The 20,097-nt window shown below is 42.7% G+C and overlaps 1 protein-coding gene across 13 annotated transcripts in view; it reads left to right on the top strand.

The window, feature by feature from the left end:
- Positions 1–20,097, top strand: part of R3HDM1 (R3H domain containing 1) — a 288,043-nt gene that overhangs the window by 242,910 nt on the left and 25,036 nt on the right. For all 13 annotated transcript variants that reach the window (XR_004539395.1, XR_004539394.1, XM_033943916.1 and 10 more), the window contains one exon: positions 19,243–19,325. Coding sequence is in view for 11 of the 13 variants with exons in the window: in XM_033943916.1 (XP_033799807.1) it covers positions 19,243–19,325 (83 nt within the window). In the remaining 2 variants the exon portion in view is untranslated. The remainder of the gene's footprint in view (positions 1–19,242; positions 19,326–20,097) is intronic.

The raw sequence follows: 20,097 nt of genomic DNA, 5'->3' as shown, positions 1-20,097 counted from the left end.
CTCAAAGCTGTCTATACATCCAAGGGGCGAAAAATTGCTTGGCGGACAACTTGAGTCGTCTTCTGCAACCTCATGAATGGACACTCAATTCCTTGCCTCTTCATCACATTTTTTTGCAGTGGGAAATGCCTCAGATTGATCTCTTTGCAGCTCCCCACAACCACAAACTGCCCCAGTTCTGCTCCAGGATATATTCTCCTCATTGCCTCGAGGCAGATGCTTTCTTACTGGAATGGATGAATCTCTTCCTGTATGCATTCCCTCCAAGAACGATCATGCCACCATGATTCTGATTGCTCCTTGGTGGCCAAGACAACCTTGGTACTCCCTTCTACTTCAACTCAGCAGCAGGGAGCCATATCTTCTACCAGTTTTTCCATCTCTGCTTACACAGAGTCAGGGATCTCTGCTTCATCCCAACCTGCAATCTCTACACCTGACAGCTTGGTACCTCTCAACATAACTCCTCTTCAGTTTTCTCAACCTGTAAGACATTTTAGAGGCTTCTAGGAAGCCTGCCACTAAACAGTGCTACCACCAAAAATGGACTAGATTTTCTACGTGGTGCTTTTCTCATGATAAGGAGCCTCAAAATTCCTCCTTATCTTCTGTTCTGGATTATCTTTTGCACTTATCCACCTCTGGCCTCAAGTCTACATCAATCCGAGACCATCTCAGTGCTATTGCTGCTTTCCCTCAGCCTATTGAAGGAAAACCCCTCTCTGCTCATCCGGTGATTTCCAGATTCATGAAAGGACTTTTCAATGTCAAACCTCCTCTCAAACCGCCTCCAGTGGTTTGGGATCTCAATGTTGTTCTTGTTCAATGATGAAGCCTCCCTTCAAACTCCCTTTGGCTCATCTGAAGTATCTCACTTGGAAAGTGGTATTTCTCATTGCCCTCACATCTGCTCGCAGAGTCAGTGAGCTGCAAGCATTCATTGCTGATCCACCTTTCACAGTTTTCCATCATGACAAGGTGGTCCTCCGTACGCATCCTAAATTCTTACCTAAAGTGGTTTCAGAATTTCATCTCAACCAATCTATTGTACTTCCAGTGTTTTTTTCCACGGCCTCATTCTCATCCTGGAGAATCTGCTCTTCATACTCTGGACTGTAAATATGCTTTGGCCTTCTACTTGGAACGCACCAAACCACACAGAACTGCTCTTCAACTTTTTGTCTCCTTCGATACAAACAAGTTGGGACATCCAATCTCTAAGCGTACCATCTCTAACTGGATGGCTGATTGTATCTCTTTCTGCTATGCCCAGGCAGGATTATAACTACAGAGTTAAGTCAGAGCAATGGCAGCTTCAGTAGCTTTCCTCAGATCTACACCTATTGAGGAAATTTGCAAAGCTGCTACTTGGTCCTCAGTTCATACCTTCACCTCTCAATATTGTCTGGATGTTTTCTCCAGACATGATGGCTATTTTGGCCAGAGAGTATTACAAAATGTATTCTCCTAAGTTGCCAACACTCCCACCATCCCATTCTGGTTAGCTTGGAGGTCACCCATGTGTGAGAATAGGCTGCCTGCTTGTCTTGGGATAAAGCACAGTTACTTACCATAATAGTTGTTATCCAGGGACAGCAGGCAGCTATTCTCACAACCCACCCACCTCCCTTGGTTGGCTTCTCTGCTAGCTATCTAAACTGAGGAGACTCGCCCTGCGCTGGGCGGGAAAGCACTCACGCATGCAGCTGACTCGAAACTTCTAGTTTCTACAAGCAAGTCTGCTTGCGAGGCTGTCCGCATCCGGGCTCCGTGGATGACGTCACCCATGTGTGAGAATAGCTGCCTGCTGTCCCTGGATAACAACTGTTACGTTAAGCAACTATGCTTTATGCTGTATTATCTGCTAGGATTAGGAACTATGTGCAATATCCTCAAGGATATAATCTGTCCCTTTCAGAGCAGGTACTAAATTTCTTGAAGGTATCAATGTTTAGTGTTTGTTCTATAAAAGAATAAGCTTATTTTGATCCATGGTTTAATTTTACATATAATGCTGGATGTTTTATGTATTTCTAAATTTTGGCTTTATACCTCAGATGTAGTACTCGTAGATTTAGTGCTGCCCCTCTGACTTTTCTTTGGAGCTGGCTTGTAGAGATGTTAAATGGTGGGTTGATGGGTTTTTGCTCTAGTTTGGAATTTAGAAAATTTGTGGGAAATGAGAATAGTCCATTTGAAGTTTTTGTCCTGGACGAAAAGGTCTGTTGTGCTGTGTACTGTCTGCCTGGATTTCTTCAGGCAGATTGATTTATGATGTTGGAGCACATCACTGCTTTGCCAATAGACTTATCTATGATATATTTTTTATGGCCAGTTTTAATTTACCATTTGACTCATGTTCATTAGAGAGTCAGGATCATGGACTAGTTGATGCTTTGGCAGCTTCAGGTTTTAGACAAATGCGTATTACTGCAAAACATGAGGCAGGGTTATACGTATGTTAGATTTTTTTTTTTTTTCCCCCAGAGCACACTGAGAATTAAAGGCTCAATTAATGTGTATCTTGTGCTATGGTCTGACTATGATTGTATCACTATTATAATGCAAACTTTTTACAGCTTATCTACTGTACTACAGGTAAAACTAATGAGGAAAACTCACACATTTATGGACCCAATCTTTTTTTTTTTTTTTAAATCTTTTGATGGGAATAATGGGGACCTCTGCTCCTTGATCTCTTACAGTTACAGATAGACAAAACAGTGTCCCTTTAAAACAATTCTATGCGTGCCACTATCGATACTATACCAATATGTGAGGTTGCAATAAGGTAATGGAGGAATAATCAGTATTAGAATAATGCTGTACTAATACAGTTGAGGAGGGAATTGAAACGAAAGAAGCAGAGGTAACATAAGAGCAAGCATCTGTTGTAAAAGATTCTTATAACGTTAAAATGGAGGAGTACAGAATAGCAGGAAGCAGACTATCGGCAAAAATTAGGGAATCCTTGAATAGGCCTAAAAAATAATTTCAAATTGTTTGTAACTTGAGTCAAGATAATAGCAACTTGGATTAGTCAGTTGATTCAACACCAGATCATTTTGGCAAATTTTTTTTTTTTTTTGGGGGGGGAGGATAGAAAGTTTAGTTTTGTTTAGGGCTCAAGAGCATGATTCCACTTAATGTTGGGGTATCAAATGGAGTGATTGGTAGATGTGTGTTCCCTTTTATTTTGCAAAGTATGGATGCAGTGTATGGTCCAGTATTGGTTGCGATTACGAATGCCTCATTGAGTTCAGAAATATTGCCAAGAGCATTAAAACTGGCAATGGTTTCTCCCTTATTAAAGAGCTCTTCTTTGGATTCCAATAACCTAAGAATTATAGACCTGTCTCGTCACTAACCTTTTTAGTGAAAGTGATTGAGCATGCGATTCACACAGCTCAACAACTTCCTTGAATCAGCTAATGTATTGGTCATACCAATTTGGTTTCAGGAAAACACACTATACTGAATTGCTGTTGTCTACTGTAGATGTTATAAGACAGGATTTCGACTGGAGGTGACAGTTTTTTATGGTCTATCTGGATATCTCAGCAGCATTTGACACCTTAAAATCCAATATCCTTGTGGATAATCTTTGAGGATTTGGGATTTCAGGTGTGGTCTGGTATGGTGATCAGGGCATTTTTGAGTAAGAGGCAGCAGAAAGCTAGATTGGGAGCTCTCTGTTTCATAGAATTTGACTGCAGTGATACCACATGTCTCTTATCTGTTCTTCTGCTCTGTTTTTGAACATAAGAACATAAGCAATGCCTCTGCTGGGTCAGACCTGAGGTCCATCATGCCCAGCAGTCCGCTCACGCGGCGGCCCAACAGGTCCAGGACCTGTGCAGTAATCCTCTATTTATACCCCTCTATCCCCTTTTCCAGCAGGAAATTGTCCAATCCTTTCTTAAACCCCTGTACTGTACTCTGCCCTATTACTCCCTCTGGAAGCGCATTCCAGGTGTCCACCACTCGTTGGGTAAAGAAGAACTTCCTAGCATTCGTTTTAAATCTGTCCCCTTTCAACTTTTCCAAGTGTCCTCTTGTTCTTTTATTTTTCGAAAGTTTGAAGAATCTGTCCTTCTCTACTCTCTCTATGCCCTTCATGATCTTATAAGTCTCTATCATATCCCCTCTAAGTCTCCTCTTCTCCAGGGAAAAGAGACCCAGTTTCTCCAATCTCTCAGCGTATGAGAGGTTTTCCATCCCTTTTATCAAGCGTGTCGCTCTCCTCTGAACCCTCTCGAGTAACGCCATATCCTTCCTAAGGTACGGAGACCAATATTGGACGCAGTATTCCAGATGCAGGTGCACCATCGCCCGATACAATGGCAGGATAACTTCTTTTGTCCTTGTTGTAATACCCTTCTTGATTATGCCTAGCATTCTATTTGCTTTCTTAGCGGCTGTTGCGCACTGTGCCGTCGGCTTCATTGTCATGTCCACCATTACCCCCAAGTCCCTTTCTTGGTTGCTCTCATTCAATAATATCCCTCCCATCGTATAGTTGTACCTCGGGTTTCTGTTTCCAACATGCAATACTTTACATTTCTCAACGTTGAACTTCATCTGCCATCTCGCCGCCCATTCCCCCAATTTGTTCAAGTCCCTTTGCAATTCTTCGCATTCCTCTTTAGTCCCAGCTCCACTAAATAGTTTTGTATCGTCCGCAAATTTTATTATCTCACACTTCGTGCCTGTTTCTAGATCATTTATGAATATATTAAATAGCAGCGGCCCGAGCACTGAGCCCTGCGGAACACCACTCGTGACCCCCATCCAGTCCGAGTAGTGGCCCTTCACCCCTACCCTCTGTTTCCTACCCGCCAACCAGTTTCTGATCCATCTATGTACGTCTACGTCCACTCCATGGTTCTTCAGTTTCCGGAGTAGACGTTCGTGAGGCACCTTGTCAAAGGCTTTTTGGAAATCAAGGTATAAACATTGATCTAGTACAGGGATCTCAAAGTCCCTCCTTGAGGGCCGCAATCCAGTCAGGTTTTCAGGATTTCCCCAATGAATATGTATTGACAGCAGTGCATGCACATAGATCTCATGCATATTCATTGGGGAAATCCTGAAAACCCGATTGGATTGCGGCCCTCAAGGAGGGACTTTGAGACCCCTGATCTAGCACTTCTCTGTCATACATTGAAATCTTGGATATGTTTTACAGAGTTCATGCTGATAGGATCAATTTTTCATTCCATTCAATACAACTTTTAAGAGTGTGTTTGAACACCCGAAGTTAATGTTTTCTAATGTTGCCACATACCGGTTAAGAGAAAATAAGCTGGTATTAAATATTTCTAAAACAGAAGTGATGGTTATATCTTGATCTTTGTTATCCAACCTTCAGAATAAGAGAGTTGTGTAATCTGGACATGCAGTTGTGCTCATAGGTTTACATACCCCTGGCAGAATTTGTCTTGAGATGTGTACTATTTGTGGAAAATATGAGTGATAGACAAAACACATTTCTTTTATTTTTAATGTGTTTCAAATTAAACCATTATACATCACAGATAAGCACAATCATTAAACTACAGCAATAAAGGAAATACAGTAGAACCTCCTTAAGTTGACCTAATTTACATAGACCGGACATGTACCACATGTACTCAGTGGAAGACTGACCTATATATATTGGCCACCTCTGTAAACTGCATCTTGACCACTTGGACTGTGACGCACAATATTAATTTGACCTCTATAATTTGGCCTGTAGAATCCACTCTACATCAAGGAGTAGAAGGTGTGGTCTTTGCCCCTTAGTTGTAAGTTCTTTTCTCATGTTTTATTATTACCACGTGTTTGATTAGGCCTAACATCCTATTGTTTATTACGGGTTACTGAAGATTTTTTTTCAATGTGAAGGACTGGTCTGAATGTAATGAAAAATTTTAGTTAATCAAGACATGATGACCCAAAGGAAAGCAGCAGCCAAAGAAAGACAGCGGAACATTTTGGTATTAGCAAGACCTCAGTTAGCAACATCCAAAAACATAAACATGAGTACTTAGAGATATGGTAAGGAAAGCAGAGACCTACAGTGAAAAAGGAGGAAAACTTCCTCTATATGAAGTCAAATAAGATACAAATGAGGGCAGTTTATGCCCGAATTTTTGGGCCGATGATCCAAGAGGTTGCTAAAAAGCAATTTGCACAGGAATTTGGAGTGGCAGATTTCCAAGTATCAAGTGGTTGGCTCGAGAAATTTAAACTATGTCATGCATATTTTCTCAATAATAGCTAACTTCAGGTTTGAATTTTTGGGGATTTATGACTTATTTTCAAGTTAATATCTTCCTCTCCATTTCCTGTTTGCTAAATAAATAGAAACATAGAAAATGACGGCAGAAAAGGGCCACGGCCCATCCAGTCTGCCCACACCAGTGACCCACTCCCTAACTTCCTCCATGAAGAGATCCCACATGCCAATCCCATCTTTTTCTAAAATCTGGCACGCTGCTGGCCTCAATTACCTGTAGTGGAAGATTATTCCAGCGGTCAACCACCTTTTCGGTGAAGAAATATTTTCTGGTGTCGCCATGAAATTTCCCACCCCTGATTTTCAGTGGATGCCCTCTTGTTGCCATGGGTCCTTTAAGAAAGAAGATATCTTCTTCCACCTCAATACGGCCCGTGATATATTTGAACGTCTCGATCATGTCTCCCCTTTCTCTGTGTTCCTCGAGTGAGTAAAGCTGCAACTTACCCAGCCGTTCCTCATACGGGAGATCCTTGAGTCCTGAGACCATCCTGGTGGCCATTCACTGAACTGACTCAATTCTCTGCAGATCCTTTTGGTAATGTGGTCTCCAGAATTGTACACAGTATTCCAGATGGGGTCTCACCATGGATCTGTAGAATGGCATCATGACCTCAGGCTTACGGCTGATGAAACTTCTACGGATACAACCCATGATTTGTCTAGCCTTGGATGAAGCCTTCTCCACTTGATTGATTTAGTAAGAAATTTTTTTTCCTACCCCAGAGACCTAAGCTAATATTTGGTGAAAAAATTCTTACTGTTCTCTAAACATGCCATTTTAATAAAAACATCCAGCCACCCATCTCCAGTGAAGTAGGATATGAGCAGTAGAACATTTGCCAGTGTTTTTTAAATATAATTTTTGTCCCACAATTGGGCCTTATGTGCTGCTAGAAGTTTTAAATTATGCATTCTTCTGCCCTTTTTATGAGACGAAAATGGCCCCTAACTTCTTGAATTCAGTTGAATGCACTCAACAATGAAACTTATAGTAATATACTTAGATTAATCAGAAGTGGGGAAGTCTGACTATCAAGGCCAAAACAGAATTTGTTTACATTCCCTCTAGTACAGTGCTTCTCAACCCAGTCCTAGAGGCATATCCACCCAGTCAGGTTTTCAGGATATCCACAATGACTATGCATGAGGTAGATTTGCATTTACTGCTTCCTTGGTCTGAAGATCTTTCTCATGCATAGTCATTGTGGATATCCTGAAAACCTGACTGGGTGTGCCCCAAGAACTGGGTTAAGAAGTATTCTTTAAGTAGACTATATTATATATACAATTAATTTTACAATAAGATAATATAGAAAGAAAAAAAAGTTTAAAATACAGAAATGGAAACAAAATACTGTTGAAATTAACTAAGGACCTTTTTTTTTCAAGCCATGGTAACAAGTGCCATACGTCAAATATACCGACTATTCAATCCCTACAGGCTTCGGTGCATTTGCCGTGCAGCACTCACTACTGTGGCTTGATAAGAGGCCCTAAATTAGTTCCAGAATAAGTTAGGTAGTTTAAACAATATTTGGGAGCTGAGGAATAAGAAATTACGAGATACTTGTGAACTAGAGTAGAGAATGATATGGGGGACAAATTTTCCCCCATCACGTCCCCACAACTTTTGTCATTGTCCTTGCCCCAATCCTGTAAGCTCTGCCTTAACCATAAACACTTATGATGTTAAAGTGTTTGAGGCTTGTGCAGATGAAGACAGAGCTTGCAGGAATGGGGCAGGACCAGGAAAAGAACTCTCGGGGACGGGGAAGGAAAAAAGTTTGTTCCCATGTCATTATCTAAACTAGGGCTTCTACTATGAGCATGTATCCAAAACAGAATTCAAAGTTCCTCACACACTCATTTTTGCTAGATTTCCCTTTGATATTGATGACTTGAATGTTAATAACCCCTTACATCTTCCCTGGATCATCCACACACAATGGGGATACTTTTATACTTAGAAATGTCTTCTATTAAATTACCTAAGTTATATTCAGATAATGCCATTTAACACATAACAACATAAGAATTGCCTCTGCTGGGTCAGATCAGTGGTCCATTGTGCCCAGCAGTCCGCTCCCGCGGTGGCCCCTAGATCAAAGACCAGTGCCCTAACTGAGACCAGCCCTACCGGCGTACATTCCGGTTCAGAAGGAATTTGTCTAACATTGTCTTGAATCCCTGGAGGGTGTTTTCTCCTATAACAGCCTCCGAAAGAGTGTTCCAGTTTTCCACCACTCTCTGGGTGAAGAAGAACTTCCTTACGTATGTACGAAATCTATCCCCTTTTAACTTTAGAGAGTGCCCTCTCGTTCTCACTGTCTTGGAGAGGGTGAACAACCTGTCTTTATCTACTAAGTCTATTCCCTTCATTATCTTGAATGTTTTGATCATGTCCCCTCTCAGTCTCCTCTTATCAAGGGAGAAGAGGCCCGGTTTCTCTAATCTTTTGCTGTATGGTAACTCCTCCAGCCCCTTAACCATTTTAATCACTCTTCTCCGGACCCTTTCGAATAGTACTGTGTCCTTCTTCATGTACGGCAACCAGTTCTGGGCGCAGTATTCTAGGTGAGGGCGTACCATGGCCCGTTACAGCGGCATGATAACCTTCTCCAATCTGTTCGTGATCCCCTTCTTAATCATTCCTAGCATTCTGTTTACCTTTTTGCCGCTGCCGAGCATTGCGTGGATGGTTTCATCGACTTGTCGACCAGTGCTCCCAAGTCGCTTTCTGGGGGGTCTCTCCAAGTACCGCTCCGGTCATCCTGTATTTGTGTATAAGAGTTTTGTTACCGACATGTATCACCTTACACTTATCCACGTTGAACCTCATTTGCTGTGTTGTGGCCCATTTTTTGAGCGTGTTTTGTCATGTTGCAAATCTTCGAAATCCTCCTGCATCTGCACTACTCTGAATAACTTAGTATCGTCTGCAAATTTAATCACCTCACTCGTACCACTTTCCAGAAGCTATCCTAGTTAAGGAATTAGGATAGGACTTGGACTTAGATACATACGTCCAAAAAGATGCACATAAACTAGTAAATTCTGTATATGGTGCTCAAAATTGCATGCACAAATTTGGCGTGTGCCCAATTTGCACAATTTAATTGAATAACAAGTCAGTTAGCACCAGTAATTGGGTACTGATCATTATTGGTGCTAATAAGCATTAATTTGAATTTATGTGTACGTCTTTGTAGTTGGTATTCTATAAAGATGCATGTGTGAATTTTTACGCACAGATTCGAAAAGGGAGCATGGCCATGGGAGGGACAGGACATTCCTAGAATTTGGACACAGATCTCAGCAGTAAGCACTGTTTTATAAATGGCACCTAACTCGGAGTGCTGCTTATAAAATAGCATTTGGTCCAAATTGTTTTCCAATATTGTGCATACTAAACAGGTTTAAATATGTGCAGGTAGTTTTCATAGGATACTTTTAAAATGGAAGTTCTGGAATGAGGGCATAAGATGAAGTTAAGAGGTGATATGCTCAGGAGTAAACTGAGGAAATACTTTTTTTTATAGAAAGGGTGGTACATGCGTGATGGAACAGTGTCCCGGAAGAGGTGGTAGAGACAAAGACTGTGTCTGAATTCAAGAAAGCCTGGGATAGACACATCAGATCTCTTAGAGAGAGGAAAAAATAATGGTTACTGTGGATAGGCAGACTGGATGGGCCATTTGGCCTTTATCTAACATCATGTTTCTATGAATTAATTTGCATACCCTTCTTTAGAAAACCTGTGTGACTTATTTGTATATTAGCTTTACAATTTAAGTGTGTGTTTATTTTTTTTTATTTTTATAAATTTATTCATTTGTTACAATATATAACAATTTCATGAAATAAAAAACAATTCAAGGAAAATACTTCAAACTAAAAACAAAATGTTTATCAAGTCCACATTATATGAGGGCTGCTTATCCTGATGGAGTCATCAAAGAGTTAAGAAAAATAACAGGAAAACAATTGTTCAATAAACTTCAAGTCAGGCAAAAAGAACTTCTATTTTCACTCAACCTCAACCCCTGCAGCCACCACCCGGCATCTGCTGATCGGGAGGAGAGGTCCTCGCTCCCAGGATATAAATACCTGTGTGTCGCGGAGAAAAGAAGGTTGACCGAAGCTGTTGGTGACATCTCCCTTCAGTCAGGCACCCCTGCAGCCACCACCCGGGATCTGACGATCGGGAGGAGAGATCCTCGTTCCCAGGATTTAAACACCTGTGTGCCGCAGAGAAAAGAGGGCTAACCGAAGCTGTTGGTGACATCTCCCTTCAGTCAGGCACCCCTGCAGCCACCATCCGGCATCTGCCGATCGGGAGGAGAGGTTCTTGCTCCCAGGATTTAAACACCTGTGTGCCTCAGAACGCGACCCGTGGACGTGTGCCTGCGGCTGTGTGTCCGAAGGGGCATGGCCAAAGGGGCCGGATACGCCCCTTTTGAGCCCCTTTGGAGCCAGGAGGAGCAGGGAGCAGGTTGGAGAAGTTATGGGCAAAGATTATTTCCTCTATTAATTCAGGATCAATGGATCACCACCTATGCCCAATTCCTGGTACGTCTTTGGAAGGTAAGACTGATTTGCAAATCCAATCTGTCTCTCTCTCATCTCATCTCCACCCCAACCTGTTCAATCTTCACCAGAGAAAGATAGTTCCATTTCCATGATAGGCTTGGACTCATCTTCTCCACACCATTTTGAACTGGATCCAAAAAGTTCTTTAATGGGGAAACAATCGTTATCTATATCTCCTGTTTCTATGCCTACTGGACCTTTTATTAGGCCCGAGTTGGTTGATAAAGCTGTTACTCTTCAAGACGTCTGGACAATTGTGAACAGAATTGAGAATTCATTACAGAGCACAGTAGTAAAATTGTGTCAATTTTCCGCTGAAATAACAAGTAAAGTGACTGAGCATGATACTCAATTGGCTTTAATTGAAAAGAAATTAAATAAAGTGGAAGCATCTGTTTCTGTAATGCAATCTTGTGTAGTATCTAATGTGAAGGATAATACCCTATTATCCCAGGACAAGCAGGCAGCTATTCTTGACTGATGGGTGACGGCACCGACGGAGCCCCGGTACGGACAATTTTAGAGTGATCTCACTCTAAGAACTTTTAGAAAGTTCTAGCTCGGCCGCACCGCGCACGCGCGAGTGCCTTCCCGCCCGACAGAGGCGCGCGGTCCCTCAGTTTCTTAGTTTCCGCGGAGCTAAGAAGACGCGTTTTCAACGGCTGTTGAAATTTTTTCTTAACTTGCCTTCCCGCTCGCGTAAACGTTTGATTTCTTTAACCTTTCTTTTATTTTGAAAAAAAAAAAAAAAAAAAAACAATCTTACATTTTTTTTTTTTTCTTCAATTTCGGTTTTTCCCCGGCGGGGCCTTCTGCCACCATCGAAGCCTCGGCCTTCGATTTGGCGGAAGCCGTTTTCCCTTTCATGCCCCCTCAACCGGGTTTTAAAAAGTGCCAGCGGTGTGCTAGGCCTATATCTCTCACGGACCCACACAACTGGTGCTTGCAGTGTTTGGGTCCTGAGCATCAGGCCTCTTCTTGCACCCGCTGTGCTACTTTAAAGAAAAGAACTTTAAAAAATCGCTTAATTCAACAGCGTTTGTTATTCGGTGCCGAGATGTCCGACCCCGTTCCTTCGACTCCGGCTTCGGCACCGCTTCAGTCGGCACCCTCGTCTTCGACGCCGCGTGATTCCACACCGGCATCCCAACAGTCAGGTAAGCCGGCTAAGAAGCCTTCCCCGCTGGAACGTCTTCCGGCCTCGAGTGCAGTGAGCCCAGTCCTGCCGCCGGTTAGACGCCAGCGGAAGCGCTCCGCCCCTATTGAGGTGAGTCCCTCGACATCGGGCTCCTCATCTCCGGGGCGTAGAGCGGCACCGCAGGTACCGCAGAAGAAAAAAGCGGTACCGGTGCCATCCCTCGATGACCGCATTACGGCCATCCTTCATGTGCAGCTTAAGGAGCAATTAGAACGACTCCTTCCTGCTATAATGACACCGAACCTTCCGGTGCCAGTCCGCACCGAGCCATCGGTACCGGTTGTACATCAACCCGTGTCGGTACCGGTTGTCGAACCTGTCTTACCTGCTTCTACTGTCTCGGTACCGCTTCACCTAACTTCATCGGTATCGATGCCAGTCCTTGCACCGGAGCCGACAGCTCACCATCAATCGGTACAGACTTCGGCACCGGTGCGACCGATAACATCGCCTGACTCGGTATCGATGAGGTCGGGTAAGTCGGTACGCAAAACCCGACACATGCAAACATCGACACCTGAGTCTCGGGACCATTCTTCCCATGTCAGAGACCCTGATCTGTGGGGGGACTCAGAGGAACCCTTTCTTTCTGAAGGAGAATGTTCCTCAGAGGAGGAGGATTCGGCTCTCCCTGACCCATCCTCCAAACAGACCACTTCCTCTTTCTCCAATTTCTTGAAAGAGATGTGTGAGTCTTTGTCCATTCCTTTGGAGGCTGAATCCAAAAAGTCTAAAGCTTTTTTGGATGCCCTTGATTTTGATCAGCCTCCAAAGGAATTTTTGAAGCTTCCCCTTCATGACATCTTGAGGGAAACTTTCTATAAAAATTTAGAGACTCCTTTAACTGTTCCAGGGGCCCCACGTAAACTGGATTCTCTATACAAGGTAATTCCCATTCCTGGGTTCGACAAGCCTCAACTTCCACACGAATCCTTATTTGTCGAATCCACCCTTAAAAAGACTTCAGGAGCCAGTGTATATGCATCTGTCCCTCCTGGCAGAGAAGGAAGGGCCATGGATAAATTCGGTAAGAGGCTCTACCAAAACGCTATGTTAGCAAATAGAGCTAGTAATTATGCTTTTCATTTTTCTTTTTATTTAAAGCATCTCCTTACCACCATGGCTTCCTTCGAGAAGTATCTTCCTTCAAGAAAACATCCATCTTTTCACTCCTGCTTGTCGTCTCTATTCCAACTTCGTAAGTTTATGGTTAGGTCCATATATGACACCTTTGAACTTACATCCAGAGCGACAGCTATGTCGGTGGCTATGCGCCGTTTGGCCTGGCTTCGGGTATCCGAGCTTGATGTTAACCATCAAGATCGGTTAGCCAACGCCCCATGCCTAGGGGATGAGCTCTTTGGGGATTCCATGGACTCTACCACCCAAAAGCTCTCGGCTCATGAGACGCGCTGGGATACCCTGCTCAAGAATAAAAAGAAGCCTCCTCCACCAAGACCATACAGGCAGCAATCGGCTTATCAACGCCGTTTCACAGCCCGTCCATTGCCTACCACTGCTCAACAACCTCGACGTCAGAGGCAACAGCAACGTCAGCCTCCCCGACAGCAGCAACAGCAGCAACCTGCGAAACAACCTCCTCAGCAGAAGTCTCAGCCCTTTTGACTTCATTCTCCGCAGTATAGCCAGTATCCCTGTTCCTGTTCTCCTGCCTCAACCAATAGGAGGTCGACTTTCTCTGTTCTTCAGCCGGTGGGAAGTAATCACTTCGGACCAATGGGTCCTCAACATCATCCGCCACGGCTACTCTCTCAACTTTCAGACTCTCCCACCTCAAAGCCTGCCAAAAGAGTCTGCTTTGAACAGTCCTCAATCAGCCCTCCTTATTCAGGAGGTCCAATCCCTCCTCCTTCTGAACGCTATAGAGGAAGTTCCTCTAGATCAAAAGGGGCAGGGATTCTACTCCCGTTACTTTCTAGTTCCCAAAAAGACAGGAGATCTCAGACCCATCCTGGACCTTCGCGATCTCAACATTCATCTAGTAAAAGAAAAATTCAAGATGCTTTCTTTAGCCATACTTTATCCCCTTCTAAATCAAAACGACTGGCTATGCTCCCTCGATCTCAAAGAGGCTTACACTCACATACCGATCAATGTAACCTCAAGACCATATCTCCGATTCATGATCAATCATTGTCATTACCAGTACAAGGTGCTGCCCTTCGGTCTTGCCTCATCTCCAAGGGTATTCACCAAATGTCTCATTGTGGTGGCGGCTTTTCTGCGCTCTCACCACCTGCAGGTATTTCCTTACCTGGACGATTGGTTGATCAAAGACACTTCTGCCCAAGCGGTCCTTCTGGCCACCAACCAAACCATCCAGTTTCTGCAACTTCTGGGATTCGAGATCAATCTACCCAAATCTCATATCATTCCCACTCAGAGACTTCAATTCATTGGAGCGATCCTAGACACACTCCTCATGAGAGCTTTCCTGCCATCCAATCGACTGCAGACCCTTCAGTCTCTATGTCACCAGGTACTTCCTCTGCCGTCCATCTCAGCAAGACAAATGATGGTGCTCTTGGGACACATGGCATCCACAGTTCATGTCACACCTCATGCCCGTCTTCACCTGCGCACTCCTCAATGGACCCTTGCGACCCAGTGGTCCCAAGCGTCGGACTCTTGCTCACGACACATATCTGTGACATCATTTCTTCGTCAGTCTCTGCAATGGTGGTTGGTATCCTCAAATCTATCCAGAGGTCTTCTGTTCCATCAGCCTCCTCATCAACTAGTCATCACCACCGACGCCTCTCTGTACGCATGGGGAGCTCACTTGAACGAGTTCCAGACTCAGGGTCTTTGGTCAGCCCAGGAAAAGAAGCATCAAATCAATTTCCTGGAACTCAGAGCGATGTTTTACGCCCTCAAGGCCTTTCAACACCTTCTCTTTCCTCAGGTCCTTCTGTTGTGCACAGACAATCAGGTTGCGATGTACTACATCAACAAACAGGGTGGGACAGGCTCTCGCCTTTTATGCCAGGAAGCCCAGAAGATCTGGAATTGGGCCATAGACCATCATCTCTTCCTGAAAGCTATTTACATTCAGGGGAAACAGAATTCATTAGCGGACAAACTCAGCAGAATTCTCCAGCCTCACGAGTGGACACTCGACCCTGTAACTCTACAGTCTATCTTCACTCAATGGGGCACTCCTCAGATAGACCTCTTTGCAGCTCCTCACAATCACCAGCTGCCCCGTTTCTGCTCAAGACTTTACTCTCCACACCGTCTCACAGCAGATGCTTTTCTCCTCGACTGGTCGAATCTGTTCCTGTACGCCTTCCCTCCTCTACCTCTCATGTTGAGAACCTTGTTCAAGCTCAAGAGGGAACGAGCCACCATGATTCTGATTGCTCCGAGGTGGCCCAGGCAACATTGGTTCTCCCTTCTACTTCAACTCAGTTCCAGGGAACCTTTTCTTCTTCCTCTGTTTCCTTCTCTGCTTACGCAACAGCAGGGAACCCTTCTGCATCCCAACCTCCAGTCTCTACACCTGATGGCTTGGTATCTCTCGGGCTGAACTCGACTGATACTCTTTTGTCTCAGCCCGTTCGTTCCATTCTGGATGCCTCCAGGAAACCAGCCACTCTACAATGTTACCATCAAAAGTGGACGAGGTTTTCTTCCTGGTGTCTTCTTCATCATCTTGATCCCACTTCCCTAGCGGTGGAGACGTTGTTGGATTATCTTCTTTCTTTGTCTGATTCTGGCCTGAAGTCCTCTTCCATCAGGGTCCACCTCAGTGCCATTGCAGCTTTTCATGAGCCAGTCCATGGAAAACTTCTTTCAGCTCATCCCCTGGTATCCAGGTTCATGCGTGGGCTTTTCAATGTGAAACCACCTCTTAAAGCCCCTCCGGTTATCTGGGATCTCAATGTGGTTCTTTCCGCTTTAATGAAACCTCCATTTGAACCTTTAGCTACCTCTCCTTTCAAATTTCTCACTTGGAAGGTACTTTTTCTTATTGCCATTACCTCTGCCAGGAGGGTCAGTGAGCTTCATGCACTGGTTGCAGATCCACCTTTTACGGTTTTTCACCATGACAAGGTGGTTCTGCGTACACATCCAAAGTTTCTCCCCAAGGTTGTTTCTGAATTTCATCTCAACCAATCCATTGTTTTACCTGTTTTCTTTCCAAAACCTCATTCTCATTCTGGGGAACAAGCTCTGCATACTTTGGATTGTAAAAGGGCTCTTGCTTACTATCTGGAGCGTACGAAACCCCACAGATCAGTTCCCCAACTCTTTCTGTCCTTTGATCCGAATAAATTGGGACGTCCTGTTTCTAAACGTACGTTGTCTAATTGGCTTGCAGCGTGCATTTCATTCTGTTATGCTCAGACCGGACTGACACTGGAAGGTTCTGTCACAGCCCATAAAGTCAGAGCAATGGCAGCATCTGTAGCTTTCCTCCGTTCCACTCCTATTGAGGAAATCTGCAAGGCTGCTACTTGGTCCTCAGTTCACACTTTTACATCTCATTATTGTCTGGATACATTCTCCAGAAGGGATGGTCACTTCGGCCAATCTGTTTTGCAAAATTTGTTTTCCTAATGGCCAACCTTCCCTCCATCCCTCTTTTTGTTAGCTTGGAGGTCACCCATCAGTCAAGAATAGCTGCCTGCTTGTCCTGGGATAAAGCACAGTTACTTACCGTAACAGGTGTTATCCAGGGACAGCAGGCAGATATTCTTGCGTCCCACCCACCTCCCCGGGTTGGCTTCTTAGCTGGCTTATACTAACTGAGGGACCGCGCGCCTCTGTCGGGCGGGAAGGCACTCGCGCGTGCGCGGTGCGGCCGAGCTAGAACTTTCTAAAAGTTCTTAGAGTGAGATCACTCTAAAATTGTCCGTACCGGGGCTCCGTCGGTGCCGTCACCCATCAGTCAAGAATATCTGCCTGCTGTCCCTGGATAACACCTGTTACGGTAAGTAACTGTGCTTTACATTTACAGATGGAAAAAATGAAAAATGCTATGAGATCTAGGAACCTCAGATTTCTGAACTTTCCTATATCTCACTATCTTTCTTCTCTGGAGTTACTAAAAATGTATTTGAAGGATGTACTTTCTTCCCTAAAATAGAATTTTTTTTTCCCAGATAATTTCTACTATATACCCAGTGGATTAAAAATGGTTTCAGAAGAGGGGGGAAAGGATCAGCTAGTGTCTCCTGATAGTTTAAACATTTCTCAATTCCTGGAATCATCGAAAGATTTATAACCAAAAGAGCAACGTTATTGGTCACTTGTAAAACTGAGATAGAAAAGCAAGACATCCTTAAATTATATTTTATAAATAAGAATGCCTTGTTTTGTGATCAACAGATAAACATCTTTCCAGATGTCTCTAAGCAAATACAATACAGGAGGAAACAGTTCCTACAACTCAAGACTCGAGTCTTGGGTGTGGGGTCATCCTTTTTCCTTAAATTCCCATGCAAATGTTTGGTGACGTATCAAAATGTTAGATATATTTTTGTTGATCCAGTTCATTTGGAAAATTTTCTTCAAGATAAAATTAAAGTAGACATTTTGCCTGTAACTAATACAGAGGTTGAGGTTGAGCGAAAAAAGTGTTTTTTTAATGAAATGATCCTTAGACTTCCAATAGACTATGCACCATATAAAACTTTCCTTCTGTAATACTAAATATCACTTTTTGTTCTACTTGTGTATGGAAGCCATGGGGGATGGGTTCTTTTCAGATCTACTGACACCATTGCAAAGATATACAATAAAACACTGGTACACTATGTCAGCCTAGCATTGCTAGCAATCAGCATTTTCAGTTAGCCTAACCAATGTCAGCAAAGGCCTATGGGAGATCATATCATTTATGTCTGATCTTAGGGAATGTCATTGCATACAGCCTTAATTAAATAAATGCTTTAAAGGTAACAAACGAACTTGCAGCTAAGAGGTGCGAAGAGGTGTTAAGAAGATGTGTTAATGTCTGGTGCTTAAGATTAATCAGAAACTTGTCAGAGGCAACTGGAAAGTACATTTGACTCCAGTCTATTCTCCAATCTAGCACACCTCACTCACCTTACTGATCAGTGAAACTAACCATTGTTTCAGACAGTTTACTAAGGATGGGGATATTTAACTTCAATAGATTCTATTTGTTATAAAAAGCCCCCTCTCAACATCAACCCCCCTTCTTGCTCTACCTGGAACTTCACGCTTCTCTTTCCTGTTTTCTCTTCCCCTTGGATTCTTTCTTTGTCTGTTCTCTCTCATTCACAAGAACACAGAATCGGTCTCTGTATTCACTCTGTATTTGTAAAAGCTTATGTATCTTTTTAAAGATTGCCTTTCTGTATTTCTATATTATATTCTTTTTTCAATCACTTCTGGCTGTACTTGTCAGTGTTTTTACTTCCTGGTGAATCTTCTGTGAGGGTATTGAATCCAGGATCTGCGGATTGTAAGGCCGCTTCAACCATAACCCCTCCAATCCTTACATTTTGGGGGCTCGTCCGTCCTTACACCCTACTTAATTACTAAGGAAATGGAAGAGGCCATCATCACCACATTTGAATATGAGGTAGATCCCAATCATCTCTCCCCACTGCAGAATGAAAGAGTATTTTATAATTTTGACTTCCCAACCAACCACTTTTCACTGCATGTTCAGTTTTACTTGTTGTGAACTGCCTAGAACCATTCCTGGTCTGGCGGTATATAAAAAAATAAATTATTATTATTATAGTGAAGTAAATAGGGGAGGAAAACATATACACACACACAGAAAAATGTATTAGTTGTGCAGCTAGGAATTCACTTTGGTTATATGTCATACTTTCATTACAGTAATTTCATTACCACTTTAAACGTTGTCAAAGAGAAATTAAGACAGATGATTTATGGTAGCTCTCCCTACCCCCTTCAGGCCCAGCTCTATTTTAACTTGGAAAGTTATGTGCTTCAGAAAGCTCATTTTAAAGAAACATCTGACAGTTCACATGATTTCATTTAAATTTTATCCTTGGAGAGCAATTAGAGGCAGTTTGTTCTTACTGAGAGCCCATTAGGGTACTAGTCTAACAGTAATTAATTGTGCTTGATGGAAACAGCAGAAGAAATGTATGCGGTTATATTATACACGTGTATACACATTTTTTTTCAATCTTTACAGGAGATGCCAGATATCCTTTGCTTGGACAGCCACTGCAGTACAATACGTCTTCTTTACTACATGGACATACAGCAAGTCAACAGGTACCCTAGAGTGTTTTTGAGATTCCCCCAGTGCATCACATTACATTACACCTCATTATTTATTACTCACGTGTAACAGACACTATCAAAGCGGTTTACAGCAAGAAGAGATCAGTGCATCGTGATAAATACCATAATCTCAGCAATTAATTTCTATTATAGCCATCACTAACCTAAAAACTGAGAAATAAGAAAAATACTCTTTCTAATTAATTTACAGAAAAAGGTGAGTCGTACATCATGATATTTTTAATTAGTCAAATTAATCATCTTTGAAACATCAAATCATTTATCACAAAAAGTAACAGATAAGATGAGAAAAAAAGGTTTTTCAGCATAGTATCTTAGTCTAAAAAAATTAAAACATTTCACTAAATGTTCATTTCAGCCAATAATACATATTTTCTGAACAGAAATTGTTTAAAAAATTTTCAAAATTTTCCATAGTGAGGAATACTTCTTACTGATATAGGTAACATTTTCCAAATTCTAGGTTTAAAATAAACTTAGACAAGACGGAAATTTTGAACATATTCCAAATTCTAGCAGCCTGATAATAAAATTGAATGAATATATTTAACCTTCAGTAAACTTGGGTAATTAAAGCTTAGAAAATGTTTTGCAGGAGGCACAAGACTCCTATCCAGAATATTAATTAAATCTATCATGTACCTTGGTGTCTGACCATAAATAATTAAAAAGACCATCATATATATTTTAAAACTGAATCAGGCCTCCATCGGCAACCAGTGTAGTTTTATTTTTAAAAAGG

Source organism: Geotrypetes seraphini, chromosome 5 (assembly GCF_902459505.1).
Source record: "Geotrypetes seraphini chromosome 5, aGeoSer1.1, whole genome shotgun sequence".
NCBI lineage: Eukaryota > Metazoa > Chordata > Amphibia > Gymnophiona > Dermophiidae > Geotrypetes > Geotrypetes seraphini.
Note: the sequence above shows the minus strand (reverse complement) of the source record. Positions and strands in the feature narration are given on the sequence as shown.